The sequence below is a fragment of the Ostrinia furnacalis genome, unplaced genomic scaffold, assembly GCF_004193835.3.
Source record: "Ostrinia furnacalis isolate ACB-3 unplaced genomic scaffold, ASM419383v2 OfSCF5438, whole genome shotgun sequence".
Taxonomy (NCBI): Eukaryota; Metazoa; Arthropoda; class Insecta; order Lepidoptera; family Crambidae; genus Ostrinia; species Ostrinia furnacalis.
The window spans coordinates 760,954-778,970 of NW_021135677.1; the positions used below are offsets into that span (position 1 = coordinate 760,954).

General features: G+C 41.9%; 1 protein-coding gene across 1 annotated transcript; it reads right to left on the reverse strand.

Annotated features, from left to right (window-relative positions):
- Positions 1-55: 55 nt before the first annotated feature.
- On the reverse strand, positions 56-17,842 carry LOC114361156 (G1/S-specific cyclin-D3). The gene is made up of 5 exons (XM_028316122.1): positions 17,363-17,842; positions 14,688-14,909; positions 7,046-7,208; positions 2,955-3,076; positions 56-2,649 (listed from the first exon to the last, which is right to left on the reverse strand). The coding sequence occupies exons 1-5, from the start codon at positions 17,825-17,827 to the stop codon at positions 2,467-2,469; spliced, it is 1,155 nt and encodes a 384-aa protein (XP_028171923.1). The 5' UTR covers positions 17,828-17,842; the 3' UTR covers positions 56-2,466.
- Between the last annotated feature and the right edge of the window lie 175 nt (positions 17,843-18,017).

Below are 18,017 nucleotides of genomic sequence, written 5' to 3' on the forward strand. Positions count from 1 at the left end.
AAATTTTGAAAATTTTTATTGTTTCTTTTAAGTAGGTATTTACGAATTTATTTACATCTCAACGTCTCTACCTTCAAGCAATGCAAAGACAACTTAATTTATCTATCTAATAATCACATATAAAATCAAACTTTGCATATCTGCCTGTCATAACATATTTAGAATCGTGCTTCTATCCATTTTATAATATTTATATACTTAGTACAGGGAAATGAATAGCAAAGATCACTTTTATTTTGAGCAAAATTGCTCTAACTATGTACATTGCGGGAAATTTATGTATTTCCATAAACATAAAACTACCTCATAACAAAAGTACTTAAATTTCTTAATACACTATATAAAAAGCCAGTCCAAAGCCAAATAATAAGAAGCATTAATTAATAAGACTAACTTTGTAATGCGTATATTTTCCCACATAATTTTACATACAACCTAAGTCTATTTTTAATGTCAAAAAATTTGAATACCCAACTTCTTCAGGCATCGGTTTAGTCCACAACCAAAACAATAATGTATCTTATATCGTAATGTATAACTTTGTTATTGTAGAATATATTTGTTTTCGGAGGCAAAATCAATGTAGATTACCTTCGATATCTTTTATTGCTAGTGTTTTACAAAATACTATAGTAGTAGTGTTATGGCACCACATGCTTAGAGCACTTTTACTGAATAATATGTACATATAATTCTACACATTAGTGTATCTACATTATTGCAGATCGCAGTAGTTATCTCTTGGAGAAATCGGGAGCAAAGCGAAGCGTAAAGCCCACCCGACTTCTCGGTAAACTAATGGAAGACATAGGAGTGATTCCTTGTTAACTTAACGATTACAAATAGTTAGTATCTAACGGCGGTGTAGACAGCAAACGAACCTTTAGTTTCTTCTACAACAACGCGGTAGGCATGTATGTGTACCTGCGTCACCCGTACTTACAAAATAATAAACGTCTAAACCTGATGCATATACATATTATATCACAATTTAAATAGCAATAATGAAATTGAATGTTTAACTAATTGTCGTGATTACATATTTATTAAGTACATACAAAGTAATGAAACATAACTATTGCGTATGATATTTCCAAACATTAGCTTTGATAGGAACAATAATATCTGATTTTATATGACTAAGCGCTATGCTACATCTTACCAATGATTCCTAAATCACATTTATGTTTTTCTTACTAATTAGGTAATTCTTAAAAAACTTTACATAGTAACCCCTATACTTTAACATATTATGACTGGAAGTGACTATGATATGAAGTTCGATAACTTTCTAATAAATCTATCACATAAAAAGTTAATCTAATAACTGTTGGTATTTTCATCAAACAGGAACAAAGATATATTTAAATCCCTTAATTACAAATTAAGAGATTATTTTATATGAAAAATATACAGCCCTTTGTCTACTTTATTCTATTCGTGATTTACAGAGGGATAGACATACACTTGAAGAGTTATGTAGTTTATGCGAATGTATGTGTTTATAGCTGACTCTGTAATAATATATCATAAATATATAACAAATGAACATAATATTAGTTTTTACAATATTAGAAGCGTAATTTATTGCCTTCCCCCGAAATAAATGGAATCTGATAGAAGAGATGTTTTCCATAAAAGCAATATTGATCATTTGTAACAATTTATGCAAGCTCTCGAAAAGCAAATTAGAACTTTTTTGGATTGTACAATTGTTTTGAAACTTTGAACTATACTGTGTGAATCCATTATGATCTTAAACATACTTAACATATAATTATTAGGAATTCAATTAACATGATATTAATACACTACTACTATGATAGTTTTTTATACTTACTAAATATTTATAAATAATGACAAGTATCTGAAGTTAATCAGTTCATCATTCAAATCAAGATACTGTGAAGAGCTAACTTTGGTCCCATTCGATAAGTTTTAGGTAGGTTATGACTATGTGTAACAGCTATGTATTTAATTGGCAAAATGTTATTTATTTAAAATTGTCAGTGCCAAGTAAGTCTGAAACAGATGTCTTATAAAATTAAGAGGTAGATTGCAATTCAAAGAAACATTAAACTATGTTATATCCTGAAAGATGTATTCAAGTTAACTCGTTCAGTGCAAATGCCTCAAAGTAAGTGTTGTGTTCTAACGCTTTATTAGAATTGGAAGCAAAATGTACGAGAAGTATGATCTGAAAGCCATTTCGTACATTGAGGCCTTGCGCGTAGCACTCAGGGCTTACATTAATTCATAGTTCGCACTTACAAAACTATACAACATACAGTAAGTAGTAGGTAGGTACCTATGTTAAACACATGCCATTGTCAGTCTTGGTATCAGTCCTTGATCACGGTTGCACCTTCTAGATAAACGTTCTTAGTTTAAAGTATTTTCGTACTAACGCACCGTTATTAAAGCAATAGTTCCATCGGACACTGGAGTCAGCACAGCACCGGCCGCTCAGAAGTGCACGTCTCGGACGTCGGTGGGGGTGGCGGCGTTACTGTGGGCCTTGTCCTGGCTGGGAGGCGGCGTCCAGCCCGCCGCCTCCCTGCTCTGGCCGTTTGGGACTGCGATGGCCCGCTCCTCGATCATATTGTCGACCATTTCTTCAATTTGTTCAAGGCACGTCTGGAGGCAGTCCTGTTAAGAAAGGCAAGAGTCAGTTTGGTAAGTGGACCTACTTTTGCAATAAAAAAACCATGTAACACAGTAGTTAGAGGGACTTGGTATAGGAAAAGGAGAATATGGTGTCGCGGAAGTCTAAGGCTACGGCCGGATTCTCGCAACACCCCCACTCGGTCGATGACGGAACGCCGCGGAGGTTTTAGTGTGTATGTATACCCCGTCCTTTTCAGGACGGAGTTCCACACACCACCCTGTCCCCCGGCAGTGGTGACGGTGCGCAAAGTCCGCGATAAAAAAAATTAAAAGGAGAATATAATTACCAGATCAATGCGCGTGAGCTCTTGCAGTCGCGCCAGGTGGCCGTCGAGCGCGAGACCGCGTAGCGCCGCCGCGATGCTGCAGGCCGCCAGGGTGCTGGCCGAGTACAGCGTGAACTGGTAATCTGGAACAATGGAAAACTCATTGAGTAAGCAGTTTCAAGGTCTTGTTCTTTGAGGAGTAACGGATTTCAGAAGTGTTCATTTTCGGTCATATGCCAATGTCAGATTGTTAGGCAGGCATGTCTGTTATGTTCCTTCCCGCAGGTAATCGTTCCTGCTAATCATACCTACTAGTGGTCATATAGTGTACTACTAATAGGATTTTGGAAGACTTGGTTATTATTATCTTGGCAACTCTTGGAGCATACACGCTTATATTTTATACCGACTTACAAAATAATGACACGTAATGAGGTACATAGGTGGGTATAGTGTATTTATAGCAAACGATAGGCAATACATATTTAAATTATATTAAGTTAAATAGTATCTAATTTTCCTGTGTTTTGTTAGCAGTTAAATAGGCAATTAACTACTTTCCCATGTTGATGACTTATCGATTAAATAACTTTAGTGTTCATAGGTTCATACTAGGAGTGTCAATGCGTGAACGCACCGTAAATATTAGAGGAGAGGCACATCCGGTAAAGAAAGATTGTTGCTTTCTCCCTCTCACAAGTTGTCAGTCCCTCTCTGGAGAGTTTAGCCTCAAAGGAGCCGGCACCCGCCCTCACGACCGCATTCCGCAGCCTGCGCCTGCGCGCCCGATTCACTCGAATTTTTCTCACGGACTTACTTTGGCAAAACCATTATGTGTATGTATGCAGGCGTACCAACCATGAGCCAATTTGGGCCTGTCTCATGTTTTATAAGATAAATTGTTTTTCATGAGAATAGTGTTTTTATAACAGCAATTAGCCAGAAATAAAAGCCTGATTATTTAACTGTATGTAACTAGGTACTAATTTAATTTAAAATTAACTTGGATTTATGACAACGATTTTATAAAAGACGATTCATGATAGGTACCTACCTATCACTCAGCAACTTTGAATTAATTAATTAAAATAACCAATTAAGTTTTGCAATATTAAGTAAACAATTAAGTCTATGAGTAGGTAAGTAATGTAGGTAGCCAGATTATGTAGTTGCTACCGCACTTATCAACTAATGTTCCTTCCTTTAACGCCCCCGTTGAATAAAATGTTATCAGAAGTGTGCAAATCAACAGGAAAATCAGCTGATTGACCTTGCCAACATAACTAATGTTTATTCCGAGCTTACTTATTAAATTTGTTCAGCGACGATTAATAATATCCAAGACAAATGATGACCTGCGTGAAAAGGTAAGTACCTAACACGCTGTTCCCACGCTATTACAAGAATAATTACCGAGAGGCCGCGTAAAATCACAAATGCCCAACAGACATGAGGACTCACAATGGGAGTGAAGCCTTCAAGGGCCCCCCATTCATCATTAAGTAGACTCCATTATACGCGGCCAACGTATGGATATCGAACACTCTTTCAGCTCATTTAAAAGATTTATTTTCATTTTTTTTAATTTGCATGTCGGCATACCCGAGATAAAGGGACCGGGCAGAGGGAACGAGTAAAAAGACCGAGCAGAAACAAGGAGAGCGGGCGCTCACTCGGAGCATTTGCATAATCTGATGTTAATCAAGCAGAGAGCAGCCCTACCGCCCGGCGCCCGCGCCGCCGTTACGACTACGGCTACGAGACATGCTTTCCGCGTTCATTTATTCTGCTTGCCGATAAACGTTACTAAGAAGAAAGAAAAACGTCAACGTAGAATGAACTAATTATATAAATCGTCCTATTGCAAATTAGGAAATTAATTACAGCTAGTGGTGACTTTATAGAAGTAATAGAGTTAGTGCCGATAGTATGTACCTACATAACAATAACTTTAAACCTAGTTAACTATAACGTTAAGATTTTGATTCTATCCTATGTGGGATCATTACTATGTGGGAGTTACTTCAATCTGTAGCTGTCTACTACGCTACGTGAAACCACATGTGTAGCAGTGTGACTACAATGTGCTTGAAAGCTTTGAAAGGAGTAATAAACCCAGGATTGGTGTGCTCATCGGCGGTGACATAATGGCTTTATTGCCCTTGAACATGGAGTAGTGCGGTAATAGACGGCGGCGATACGGGCGTAGTTACTCCGCAGTACGTCTATTCGCGAGGTGAACGCTCTTGCGAGGCCGCGCAGTACGTGCGCCGGCGCGGCGGCGCGGGGCCCACCGGAACACACCCGCGCGGGCCCCGCTCGCTCTCGGCCGACGGCATAATCGCTCACATGTGAAAACGCGGCCCGAGATAAGATACCTGCCCTCACGCAATGTCGCCATCCACACAATAACTCCACAAACTACTCGTGTGAAATCACCGGCCTCGGTTCGATTCTGTTAATTTAAGAGAGCAGTACCCACAGGCGACCGGCCTGTCGGCGGGCGAAACGACAGTTAAAACCTTTTATAAAAAACATATAATTTATCTCCATCGGTAGACCTTGCAAGACATGTCAGCTTTAAAATAACCCATTACAAATTTAATATCCTGACGAGTTATGATTCCAGAGTAAATTGTGCCATTCGAATAATGATGCATAATGCGGGCTCGCTCGACACCGCGAAATGCTCCACTCACGTCTACGAGCTTGCTGCTTTGGGCTCGTCGTTTGCAATCTATTTATACACTGATAGATTGGAAAACCTGATTGAAGAATTTCATAATTCAATTTCTTCGATTAAGTGGCCGTGTTATTTAAGTGTGCTCAGCTACTTTTATTGTTACGAGGGAAACTGGACGTGGCAGTGATGATATCCGAGGAGCAAGTGAAAAGAGCTGAAGCGTGAACTTCAACAAAAAAACAACAAGACGGCGGCGGCGAACAACAAAAACCGTTGCACAAAAACATATGATCCCATGAGGGTTGCGGGGGGCCTCGGCAGGCGCGGGGCGCGCGGGGGAGTCCCGAGGCGTGCTGGAATGCGCTCGGGCGAGCGGCGTGGGAGGCGCCGCCGCCGCCGGCGCTGCGGACACACACAGCCCCAGCCCTCGCTCGCACTCTACCCTCGTTGTAAACAAACCTATTCTCATCTCGTTGCGGACTGAGCTATAGCTGCTAGCAATCCCGCAGTCTGCGATTCCGCGAAATGTCCTCTCGCCCGAGGTGCTTTTGCGTTTTATTGCAGCTCTCGTATCAACTAAATAAAGGACCACAAGAATTGCCTTTATGTATTATCAATAACAGAACTGGTATTTCATCGTATTTTAATGGTAAATGGCAAGCAGAACTGCTCAATCGAAACGAAAATATTTCTTTCCATGGTACTAAAATGCACGCAAACGTTTTGTATTTTTTTATAGATGTACTCGTAATACTATAAGCAATAAATTACAACACTAGTTACGCCTGAAAGCATGTAATTAAAATACCATAGACTCATTATGCACGAGTATATTGAACTTAATTAACTACATATTTTGGGAATTGAGTAGCCTTTTAGTAAGTGGGTATTCAATTTGTCTAGAGATCGAAATTATGTTAATATTTTAAGAACAGAAGTGACAGAAGACAATCCCAAAAGGTTCAGTGACACGTGCCGAGGAGCGAGAAAGGCGCCGCGCGCGAGACTTCGTGACATGACGTGGTATCTAGATGCTAATTACCGTCTGCCGCCGCAAACAACGGCTCGATACTAATTTAATATGTAGAGGTTTTTAAAGGTGTGCCTTATGAGCTTGAACAAGAAATAATTTTACAAGATAGGTAGGTAGGTATATTTTGTTTTTCAGTCAATCCCTCCAGTATTAATTAACAAGAAAAATCTTGCTTGAAATAACTAAGGTTGCGTTGTGTTATGTGTAAATGCTAGATATGGTCATTGCGCCGTGAAAAGGAACAACATAGACAGTTTACAGACTCTGACAATAGGCTCTACAGCCCTAGTGTAGTGGCTTTATGCCGTAGTATGAAATAGTAATAGTTTTTCATGATAAAACAAATGTAAAGTGCAGGTGGTGTCTTACCNATGTCGTGCAGGTGGTATGTCTTACCTCTGGCAGCAAGTGCAATGAAGGTCTGCGCGTGGCGCTGGACCATCTCGGTGTTGACCAGCCCCCGGAGCGGCAGCCTCGACAGCAGCAGAGGCAGGAAGTCGTGAGCAGTCACCCCCGCTACGTCCCACTTCAGTTTTGATAACACTAATAACTCCCAACTCTGTTGACAAACAAACAATTGGTTACTCCCTTGTTGCTCCTCATGTTCATTGCGTTAAATTATTTCGTAAGAAATCTATTGTCCTCTGGGATGTGTAGAATGTAGATTCAGATGCCGTTAGTCACGTGAGAAACATAAAAAACAAAAGGGATAGAAGATTAACTTCGTTAAAGAAAGTGTTGAGTCGCTAGGACAATAGTGGCATTCCCGCTGGCACATCCGTCCTACAATCGTAAACATGCCAGTTTCGCCCGACTTCCCGGAACGCGCGTAGGTAGAGCCACACATTGTTGTGCAATCAAATGCACAAAATAACCCCTTAGTACCTACTTTGTAAGTGCTTCTGAACCAAAGTAGGCACATTCTAAAAGGCACACTATTTTCATGTGGTTATAAAAATGTAACGGAGTTCCGTAACAAAAGAAAAATGCAGGTGCATTGCACACCTATAGGCTGACAGATCAGACACAATTGTCAAAAGGAGATGAAATGCAGTTTACATACCTAAAGATTCACTGTTTTTAACCTTAATTATGTACCGGCGTTATCAGTCAGTTGGTTTTTCTGTTGACATCTACGAAGCTGACCTAGATTAAATTTTAAATTAAATAATAAGTAAGCAGCACCCGTAACTGTAGCTGTTATCGTCGGTTAATTTTATGAATAACTTGATTATTGAGTGTACACATACACGTAAGCGGTGCATGTCCGTTGACAGATAATACTCATGTTTACTTAACTCAATCGGCGGGGTCGCGCTACGTGCCCGCACATCACGCACATTCGGTTTTAAATCTCATATCAAGGAATTAGAGTCTGATGTCGTTCAGCAAGTTGTTGTGCTTAGGCCATGTCGGATGCCGGTCCGAGACGGTTGTGAATGAATGAAGTCTCATCGCTGAAAGTCAACGGAAGAAGTCCGCGTGTCAGAGCGAGACGTACCTATATTGTAGNAAACCATACGGCGGCTTAAGAAGCGGCGGGATATCTTCGACAATGAATTAGCCTGAAAATAAACCTGAGATTAAAAAAAATTAAGGCCTGTTTCCGCTGGGAGCAGTGCTCTAAATGACGAAAAGAATCCACCCCATCTGCTTATAGTTTTTGAGGACTGATCGCATGATTAAACCATAAAACAAAAAAAAAAAAAAAAAAAAAAAAAGTTTTACTATTAAACTTGAAATATTTTTAAAAGAAAATAAATTGAAATATCTCAGCCTTGATCATGATGAAGACAACGGACAAAATTTTTGTTAAGTTTAAAAGTTGTAATGATGAAAAGCATTTATTAACCGACTTCATTCGTTGCCCTAAACGATCGCTGGCATGCGGGTCAACCGCGAAAAGAAGACTGTCTTTTTAGATGTCGACCCGACCGGTTGAACAATGCGAAAACAATACGCTCATAAAGCATTCACCACAGACGCCGCTGCACGCGATGTCAGACGGATGTGTCCACATTTATCTGGTTTGTTAGGTCGTTATTAAATATAATATGCACGATATAAGTACATGACATCATCCCACATGCGCGTACGTACCCCTATCAGCTGACCTCACCACGACGTAGGTACCTAATATACTTGAATGTACTAGCATATGTACGGAATCTGAGCCCAATAGTATGCAGCTCATAAATTCACAGGCAAGTGTTCATTAGAAGAGGTCGGATGTAGACGGGCGCGGCCGCTGCGTTCGGGCCAGCAGTATCGCGCCGCGTTACAGCCAATAAAGTGAGCCATGCAAACAGTCCTCGCCGCCCGCGACACACGCTGAATTCCACGCTCGGTTCCCATGCTTTATCCAATTTCATCGAACGGTCAGCGGCGTGACTGCGCCGCTGTTAGAATCAAACAATGAGCTCGGTGTCGCGTGGCCACTACGCTTCTGAGACTAAACAACTTTGGAATTTTCCAGATGCGGATAAGAACACGCATAACCGGCCAACCGGTCGTTAAAGCTAAGCGCAGAATCGAGAAACGAGACCTCGATTAGCTCAGCTACAATGGCTCCGAGACGCTCGACTTCTAATCCCGAATGCATTTCCAGGTTTTTAACAACCGCAAAGTACCAAGTTATTATCAAATATGTCTAACAGCTAACGAGTTCCAGTTAGCTATCAATCGGAAGCCTAACAAGTAAGAATGGAATGCTTAAGGTGCACGGGAAGCCAAACGTGTTAGGCATGCAAAATATCATAAGAATTACGTAAGACACTCTTGTCAGCGCATTTTTGTAAATTGATCACGAAATTCGCAGTGTATAACGCTCACAGCCACTCACAGGCGCTCTAGTCTAACTGAAATTCGTCTACGTCTTTGGTAGCTACAATGAAAAACAAAAAGCGCGATCCACATTCTTTCGTAATCCAAACAGCGAGGGACAAGTGACAAGCGCAAGTGTGCGGAGTCGATACTCGATAGGCATCGCCGAGCACAATGGGCGCGCTCCACATCGTGAAGCTCCAAACCACAAAATTTTCATTTTTCTTCTTTCGCACGGCGCGCCCGCATAGGTGACCCGTCTGACTGGTATAGACCTGTTGGAATTTTATTGCCGGTGTGGTACTTTTAGTGGCAAACTGGCAAATTCTCCAATTATAAGAAGAATGATAATAAAACTGATGTTCAGTGCCATAAAAAGATATGGCTACTTATGATTTTTATTTTTTGATAAATTAAAGTAAAAGGTGTATTATTCCAAAGATTCCAAACTGCAAATAGGCGCCGTTTAGCACAATGGGATAGGTATACCTACGACTGGCTGGGGAGGTAGTTTCCCGCCGGAAACCAGCACAGTCGTGCCGTGAGATCGACAAATAAGCACGCCACCGGGCTCGTGCTAATATGTGCTCATTCCTCACATTGTAAACAATGCTTTTCATTTGTTTTTGCCGATTACTGATAGTAGCTCATTAACCATGGATCTCTTTTTATATTACGATTCGTGCAGTTATCTAAGGTTTAAAATCAAAAGACATTCTATTACGCTTCAATTTGTACATAATTGTACTTAGCATTAAGTACAAGTGGCTCAGTAGTGTGCCTCTAACCTCGTTCACTTATCGCTCACGAGCGAAAAAGGGTTACAATAGGAGTTAGAATAACAACAACCACATACACCTATTATGATGTAGGTAAATAGACATTTACTCGTATTTATTAGTCCGGTCCAGACACTCAAGGGCTTGTTTAAATGGTTTTAATTCAGAATTCAATAAACGTAAGATTTAGTAACAATTGCTATGATAATTCACGAGATATAAATGAAATATGTCGGCTTTGCAGACGCAGCCTCTCATTAAACATAAGAGTGAGCTGTAGTCGCGATATTGAATTTTCTCTTTTGACAAACTGGTGCCGCGGGTCGTAAACTTATGCTTCAATTATAATAAACGTTTACGGTGGTGGTGTAGATGTGAGAACGCGCGAGCTTTTATGGGCGTGCTGCGAGCGAGCGCGGGAACCCAGCATTATGTCGCCTCGGATGTCGGAGCTCTTTTTGCTCCAGAGGACCTATTCCGCAAAACGATTTCGATATAATCGAATCTGTTTGTTCCTCTCACTCGCAGTTGGATAATGGCATGTGTGAGCGAGAAGAAACAATACGATATATGAACACATGGTTCACCCTTAGGCTTGCTGGTCACAGCTCGCTCGCCGACCCGGTCGCAAGCCCAACCGACCACATCAACAATGAGGAAATTAAAAATATGCTGATTGTGATGCTATGTTATGTTAAAAAAGCTTCAGTTGTTGGTTAGTTAGATAAAGGCTCCGAGTACCTACTTCCCAAGTCAGATTTTGCTTTAAAATAGGTAAGTTTGTCTACATTACATTTTAATGCTCTATCATGCGTTCGTTATGTCGGAAGCTGGATTAACAAATACTGATTTAAATAAAGAGCTAATGGATTTCTTTAAGCCGGGAAGAAAGCTTTCGTTACACATGGATGAACCATTACAGATGAGCATAATATTATGAGTATGCAACAACTGTGACGATGCCGTTACTATATGCCACCAATTCATACATAATACATCCTGAGAGAATCTAAATGAAGAATAGAACAACAAAAAATTAAAAAAATCATAAAGAAAATGCACGACAGAACGTAGAGTTATTACACAGTCTACGATTTTCGTAGACGTGCTACGACGCTGCTACGAAATGCAAAACTTTGATATAGTAGAGTCGGGCATCCGTTTACTAGTTTAATTGGTCAAATCTATGTATTTTGTCTAAAAGAGCTTCAGAAAACATTTTTTTTTAAATAAAGCTAGCTGCCTGTTATGTATACCTAAACGTGCTTTATTTAGTACTGGTAGAAATTACTAATCAAAATGCAAATACAATTTACGAAAATGAAGGTGCGGTTTTGTTCTTTGGCAACTTTTTCAACGAGTCTTTTGGCATGCTTGCTTATCGTAGAAAAATATTGATAACATCGATAAAGAATTCGCAAAATGATTATTAGCACATAGAAAGATAAATTAACCTGCCTACCTACTTATTTACTAAGGCGGGCGGAATGTATGGTTTGTTGTTCAATATTATTAAAGTTAATCGACATGAATTAACTGGGATCATATATTTTTTACAAAAAGTAGGTAAATTGTGATAAAATATGAATAGTTGAACGAAATGTGTAAGTTTATCTGGCGTTGTCGAGCGATCGCGTTTCGCGGGTCGCCGGCAGGGGCGCGGGCGTCGCGGGCGGCGTGAGAAAAAATAAGCGGCGTGTTTCGTCTGTAATTGGTCTGATTGAAACGCGGGCCTCGTTCGGCGGTTCTTCCGAGAAGCCTCGACTGGCGGCTCGTTAGGGGACACTGTCCGCGGGCGCCTTCGCCCAGACCGCGGCCTGCCGCATTCCTCGGCCGGACTCCATACGTATACCCGACGAGCAGGCCAGACGCTGGTCAAGAACCTTGACTTCATTGGCCATAATTCTACGACTATTTATAAATAATAATACCTATAGGTATGTAATTTAAAACCCGGTGTTCATAAAATACAAACGCGATTCAAAGTTAACAACCTCTAACCTTGGGTATACTTTCGGTCATGCATGTCTTATAAAAGTAGGCACCTACTATGACTCTGCATATCTAGCCAAATTTACATGACCTAGGAATACGGCAACTAAATAGGTAGTTGGTACCACCATTACTTCAACTAAAATAAGTAGGTACCTACCAAGCACTTGCACATTTCAACAAGCTAGATTTTCATCTCGGTGTGTGACCTCTTTAGTCATAAGATTAGTTTAAACCGAGTTCTTCGCGACAGTTGTTAGGCGTTACTAATGTTCGTACAAGTGCAAGCCGCGGAATGCACTCGCTACGTTGCCTACAAAAACAGGTCGGCCGTGCGCGTAACGTAGCGAAGATGTGCAGTCGCTATCTACGGGCGGGGCCCCGGCGGGTGGCACCGCTGCGCCTGCAGACGCTACGTATCAAATAAATGCAAATACCTATTTAAATACATTATGGAAACTGATGAGCCAATTCGTATACCTACCTACAGAATTTCTCGATGCTAAACATATACCTACGCCCGTGATCACAAGTCATCAAATCGATTCAAAATTAGGGACCTCACAAAAACCTGCTAAGTGAGCGTGAGTCTATTTCGGTTTCGAAAACTGTGATAGGTATCTGGGGGCACGGCAGTGCCCCCACCAAGTCGAGCAAAAAAGCGGCACGGCCGTACCATCCTTTTCTCGAAGCAATTCAGGCCATTTTCGACCGCCTGTAACTTCATTGTGGATAAAACTAGAAGGCTGAATTTTCATTAGCTATGCAGGCATTGTAAAGACACGGTATATTTAAAATTTCATTCAATTTGAACCAGTAGTTTAAGAATTATAACGGGTCAAAGTTACTTAATTTTGTCACTCACTGACTCACCGATCATCAAAACTCTAAGGCACTTCTAGCAGACTTCATTCCATACAACGAAAATGGAAAATATTTTTTTCCAGTCAAACTATTGGTTTTAGAGAAAAACTTGTGCAGCATTTATTCATCAGAATAACGTAACCTATCGATAGGTATTTTTTTCAAATAGAAATTGTGAAAAAAATCGCTATGTCCATAAATCGCAATTTCGCTCCATAGTGCGGCCGTGCGCGTAACGTAGCGAAGATGTGCAGTCGCTATCTACGGGCGGGGCCCCGGCGGGTGGCACCGCTGCGCCTGCAGACGCTACGTATCAAATAAATGCAAATACCTATTTAAATACATTATGGAAACCGATGAGCCAATTCGTATACCTACCTACAGAATTTCTCGATGCTAAACATATACGCCCGTGATCACAGGTCATCAAATCGTTTCAAAATTAGGGACCTCACAAAAACCTGCTAAGTGAGCGTGAAGTCTATTTCGGTTTCGAAAACTGTGATAGGTATTAGGTATGTTTGCAGTATAAAATATGTTGCTGAATTAGTATCTACGCACAACTTGCCAAATGTGAATGTGATTGTGAGCGTATAAACTTATTTCAGTCAAGGCGATGAAAAGGTGACTCCGATTCGGGTCGCACACACTAGCACTCTGACGCAGTTACTCGGTTGTTACCTACAATGCCTCATCATTTTCAAGAATAAAAATACTCCAGTGAAAATAAAGACTTGCTGCCAAATATTCCTGCAAGATGAAGTAATCTTGATGGTTCCTATCTATAAGAAGGAAACTGATCTATTTTTACATCAAGCTATTTTAGGCGACATTCTATTTCCATGTGCACCACGTGTATGTTTATTGACTCCTGTAAATATTGTTGAATTGTAAAATCTATCAGACAAACAAACTACATAAAACAATGATCGTAAAAAGTCCCGATACTGTGGTTGTTACTTATGTTAGTAACTAAGTAGGTACATAAATCTGTTAGTTACGATGGTATCTTGTTAGCCTTCATTCCAGCTAGCTAGTAATAGCATCTTCATTGGGAGTAATAAACAAGATAATAATATCTACTCCATAACCGAGCCATTCATTCCACTGGATTAATTAATCTACCATCGTAAATCTAAAATTCCAATCTCTCACGGATGTTAAAATCGCGAATGATTTAGAAATCAGCCGAGTGAACGACACGAAAGCGGCTAAAGTCGGCTGCGCAAAATCAGTGCATGTGCATGCGCGATGCAAAAAGCGGTTGCAAGAAACAACATGGTTAATGAGATCAGCTGTTCGCTAGACGAAGAAAGTTCATTAAATCTTCTTATTATCGGACGGAATCCAGAGCAGCTGTCTAGTTACAGTCGGCAATTCTAGATGATAACTCGAGCCTATTGTTCAGAGTGCAATCGTTCGCTAGGGCTTTGTCCGTCACTTTTTGTGTTTACCGCAATGACATGCTCAATTTAATATCTGTTCCAGATACCTACCTGTAATGTTATAATGAAGAATGTTCCTTTATAAGAACTAAGAAGTTGGAAAGTGATAGGTGGTGTGAACTGGTGTGTACTCACGCAAAGATCAGCGAGTGTGATGCTGTTGGCTGTGTAGAAGATGAGGAGTTCCGCGGGCAGGCAGCGCGAGCTGGGCTCCCGCAGCTTGGAGGCCAGCAGCAGGCAGGCCGTGCCCAGCAGCTGCACCTGGCTCTTGCCCACGGCGCACACGCTCAGGAACCGGTCCAGGTACGATATCGCCAGTGGGAACACCTCCTCCTGGCAATTGTGGTCCTCGCATACCTATAACAATACATATACCGTTTTTAAACGAAATTAACTTTTAATGTTTCTTAGAAATAACATGTCGGTAAATGCCGCCGCACCCAGGCTGTACACACTTTATCGTACGGAATTCCCGATAACCTATATATAAAATTGAAATACACGCTTATTGCGATAAATACCTACACGCCACGCATTGCTTTCCTGCAGTTACGTTTCTTATCAGCAGGAATTGTAACTGTACGCAAGTAGCTAATTTGAGTGTCGGAAATGACCCTAATTCTCACTCCTTGCACAACTACACGGTGGAACAGTGTAAATACTTGAACATTGCGTCTTAGTTAATAAATAGATGCGTGATTTGATGAGTTGTTTAAATCACGCGTCTGTTCCACAATTAAGTTAAATGCATTAGCACTGTATAGATACGTGTTTATTTACTTTAACCCAAAAACGGATAGAATAAATAGGTTTGGTCGCGAATCATTTAGCATCGTAAATGAACTATCGCTTTAGGCGATGACGAAAAGACGTCGATTGCAAAACGGAAAGTCATGAAAATTGAAAGCATGCGATTAAATACGAGTAGGTAGTAAATAGTATATAAAATATAATACGTGTAATTCATGAGACCGTCGGCAATTGGATTGTTCAGCACATAGTTTCGCACGGTAAAACGACGCGGCGGATGCGTCGTGCGACGCGGGCGCCGATCGTCGTGAAATCATCTGGATGCGCGTAGGTACTTAACTCATGCTCAGCTGACTGTCTCACGGTCTTGAACGTCAGCTGATCCGAGCAAGATTTCTATGGATAATCCCACGAGCATGACTTTTTGTGCTTCCCGGTGCCAATCCATAGGAAGAGCGATTATGTGAATGTGCCATTTTTTGCAAATAAACACGCAAGTCTACAAGGTAACAATAGATATTACAGTTAACTGTACTGCAAGTTGCATTGTTTATCAACACTTTGATTGTATCTAACCTAGCACGCTATCAGTTCATATCTTTTCCCGTGTTTTTTATCTCTCGGTCAAATTGGTTTGTAAGGGAATATGACATGATGATTATTGAGCATGTTAATTAATTAACGTTGATAATAGTGTAGGTTTTAATTGGATTGAGTTTTATAAATAGATATATTTTTTATTTAATTATGAATCTTAAAGATAATGACTACTCGTGTAACTTGTACAAGAAGTAGGTACATATTATGTACTAAATCCATAATAATGTACTTATGTATTTAGTTGCATAGTTCGTTGTTTTTTTTTATAATGCGGTGGTAGGTAGGTATCATGTAAATAAGGCTAGGTTCGATAATCATTATGTGAGTATGTACTGATGTTTACATACATAATTACATAAAGTTAGCGTTCAAGGTGTCATTGACCTTGTAGCCTGAGAGCAGCGTTTCGGTCTGCTAAGTGCTGATGTGGTATGTGACTGGTTTAGGTTCCCCGGCCTGGCCGGAGCCCGAGCGAGCAGCGAGGCGGCGAGGAGCCCGCGCGTGCGGCACCGCGCCCGACAGCACTCGGCGCGTGACGTCAGCGCGCGCCAGACTCGCGCACCGGCCGGCGCGGCCACGTGGCCTCATCGTCGCCTCACAGCTGATTCACTCAACCGAGCCCTGACAACGCTTGCACCGAGACGAACATAGCACTATTTACAATGCTTGCACCAGATCCAAGTATTAACACTATAAATACGTTAGACAACTTTCTGATTACTTGAGACCCATGAACTCTATGAAACCATAAATTACATGGTGGTTTGCACCACTAAAACTAATGACAATTGTACATATGTAGATACAATAACGGGCAATTATTCACCCGAGCGAGGCAATCTATCTGCTTATTAGCACAAGATAATAATGCGCGTCCGGTCGGCGTCAGCTGTGTGTCAAAATCAGCTGATTATTCAAATAGAACGAGCGAGTCACATCGGTCGGCGACCGCCGCCCGCGCCGTGGGGCCCCTCGCTGCTCGCTCCAGTACACGTACCTACCTAAACCGACGGTCTACCTACTGTTACATTTTATTTTATTTTATTGCATTGCAAAATTTCGTTCATCGTACACTTTTCTTGTTACCGCGGCCACAAATTCTGATAAGATTCTAATACGTTAACTCGCAAACGTAATCAGCTGATCATGTAAACAATGTCGCAATGGTTTTAATAATGAATCTTTTGGCACTTACCACCACAGGGAAACACTTTTCTGCAGTATTGGCACAAAGTTATCACATCATCACCGAGGTTATGAGTATGACTCAGCGGTCGTGGTCGAAGGGTCACAGCGTGTCATAGGAGTAGCGGGTCAGAGGACGGTGGCTGGGCATACGGGGGCCACCGCCGTCGTCGGCTACGAGGACAGTACCTACACGTGGCCGGAAAACGCGACAAAATGGCGAGCGTTCGGGCAGCGGCGGGCGGAGTGGGTGCGGCATGCGCGGGTGCGCTCACCTCTAGCATCCACTCGGCGACCAGGCGGCGCATGTGGGGGCTGATCTCGGTCTGCACCGTGCCGAAGTAGTTGGCGGTGACGGCGTAGCGCTCCTCGGTGCGCAGCAGGTTGTCCAGCACGCGGCGGCGCAGCAGCACGGGGTCGGGCAGCGCGGCGCGGGGGCCCCCGCCCGCGGCGGCCTCGCTGCCGGGGCTCACGCGCTCCGCGCACAGCAGCTCCATGTCCACCGCACTGCGGCTATGACTCGCTGCACGGTCGGGAGTGTCGCGGACAGCTGATCGTGCGCAGGCGAGCGGCGGGAGCGAGCGTGTGTGGCGACGGCGAGAGCCCGAGTCGCAGTGAGCGCAGAGCCGCGGACAGTGCGCGCCCGAACATATGATCGGCCGGCGGGGCGCGAGGCGGGGCGGGGCTGTTGAGGCCCGCACGCAGGTTTCTCCCGATTCGACGTTTAAATAATAATACATAACTTGTCCTCCTGCTCACTCGCATGAGCCTTGCTTTTCCCTCCTTCTCTAAATACTATTTACAAAATAAAATGGATTCCAAAGTTGGAACAGGTACCTTACTAGAATGTTTTAGGATGAAAAAACTAATTTGACAACATTAATTACTCGTACTAAGTTGGGGTTCTCTTTCTTACAATCTGAATGAGTA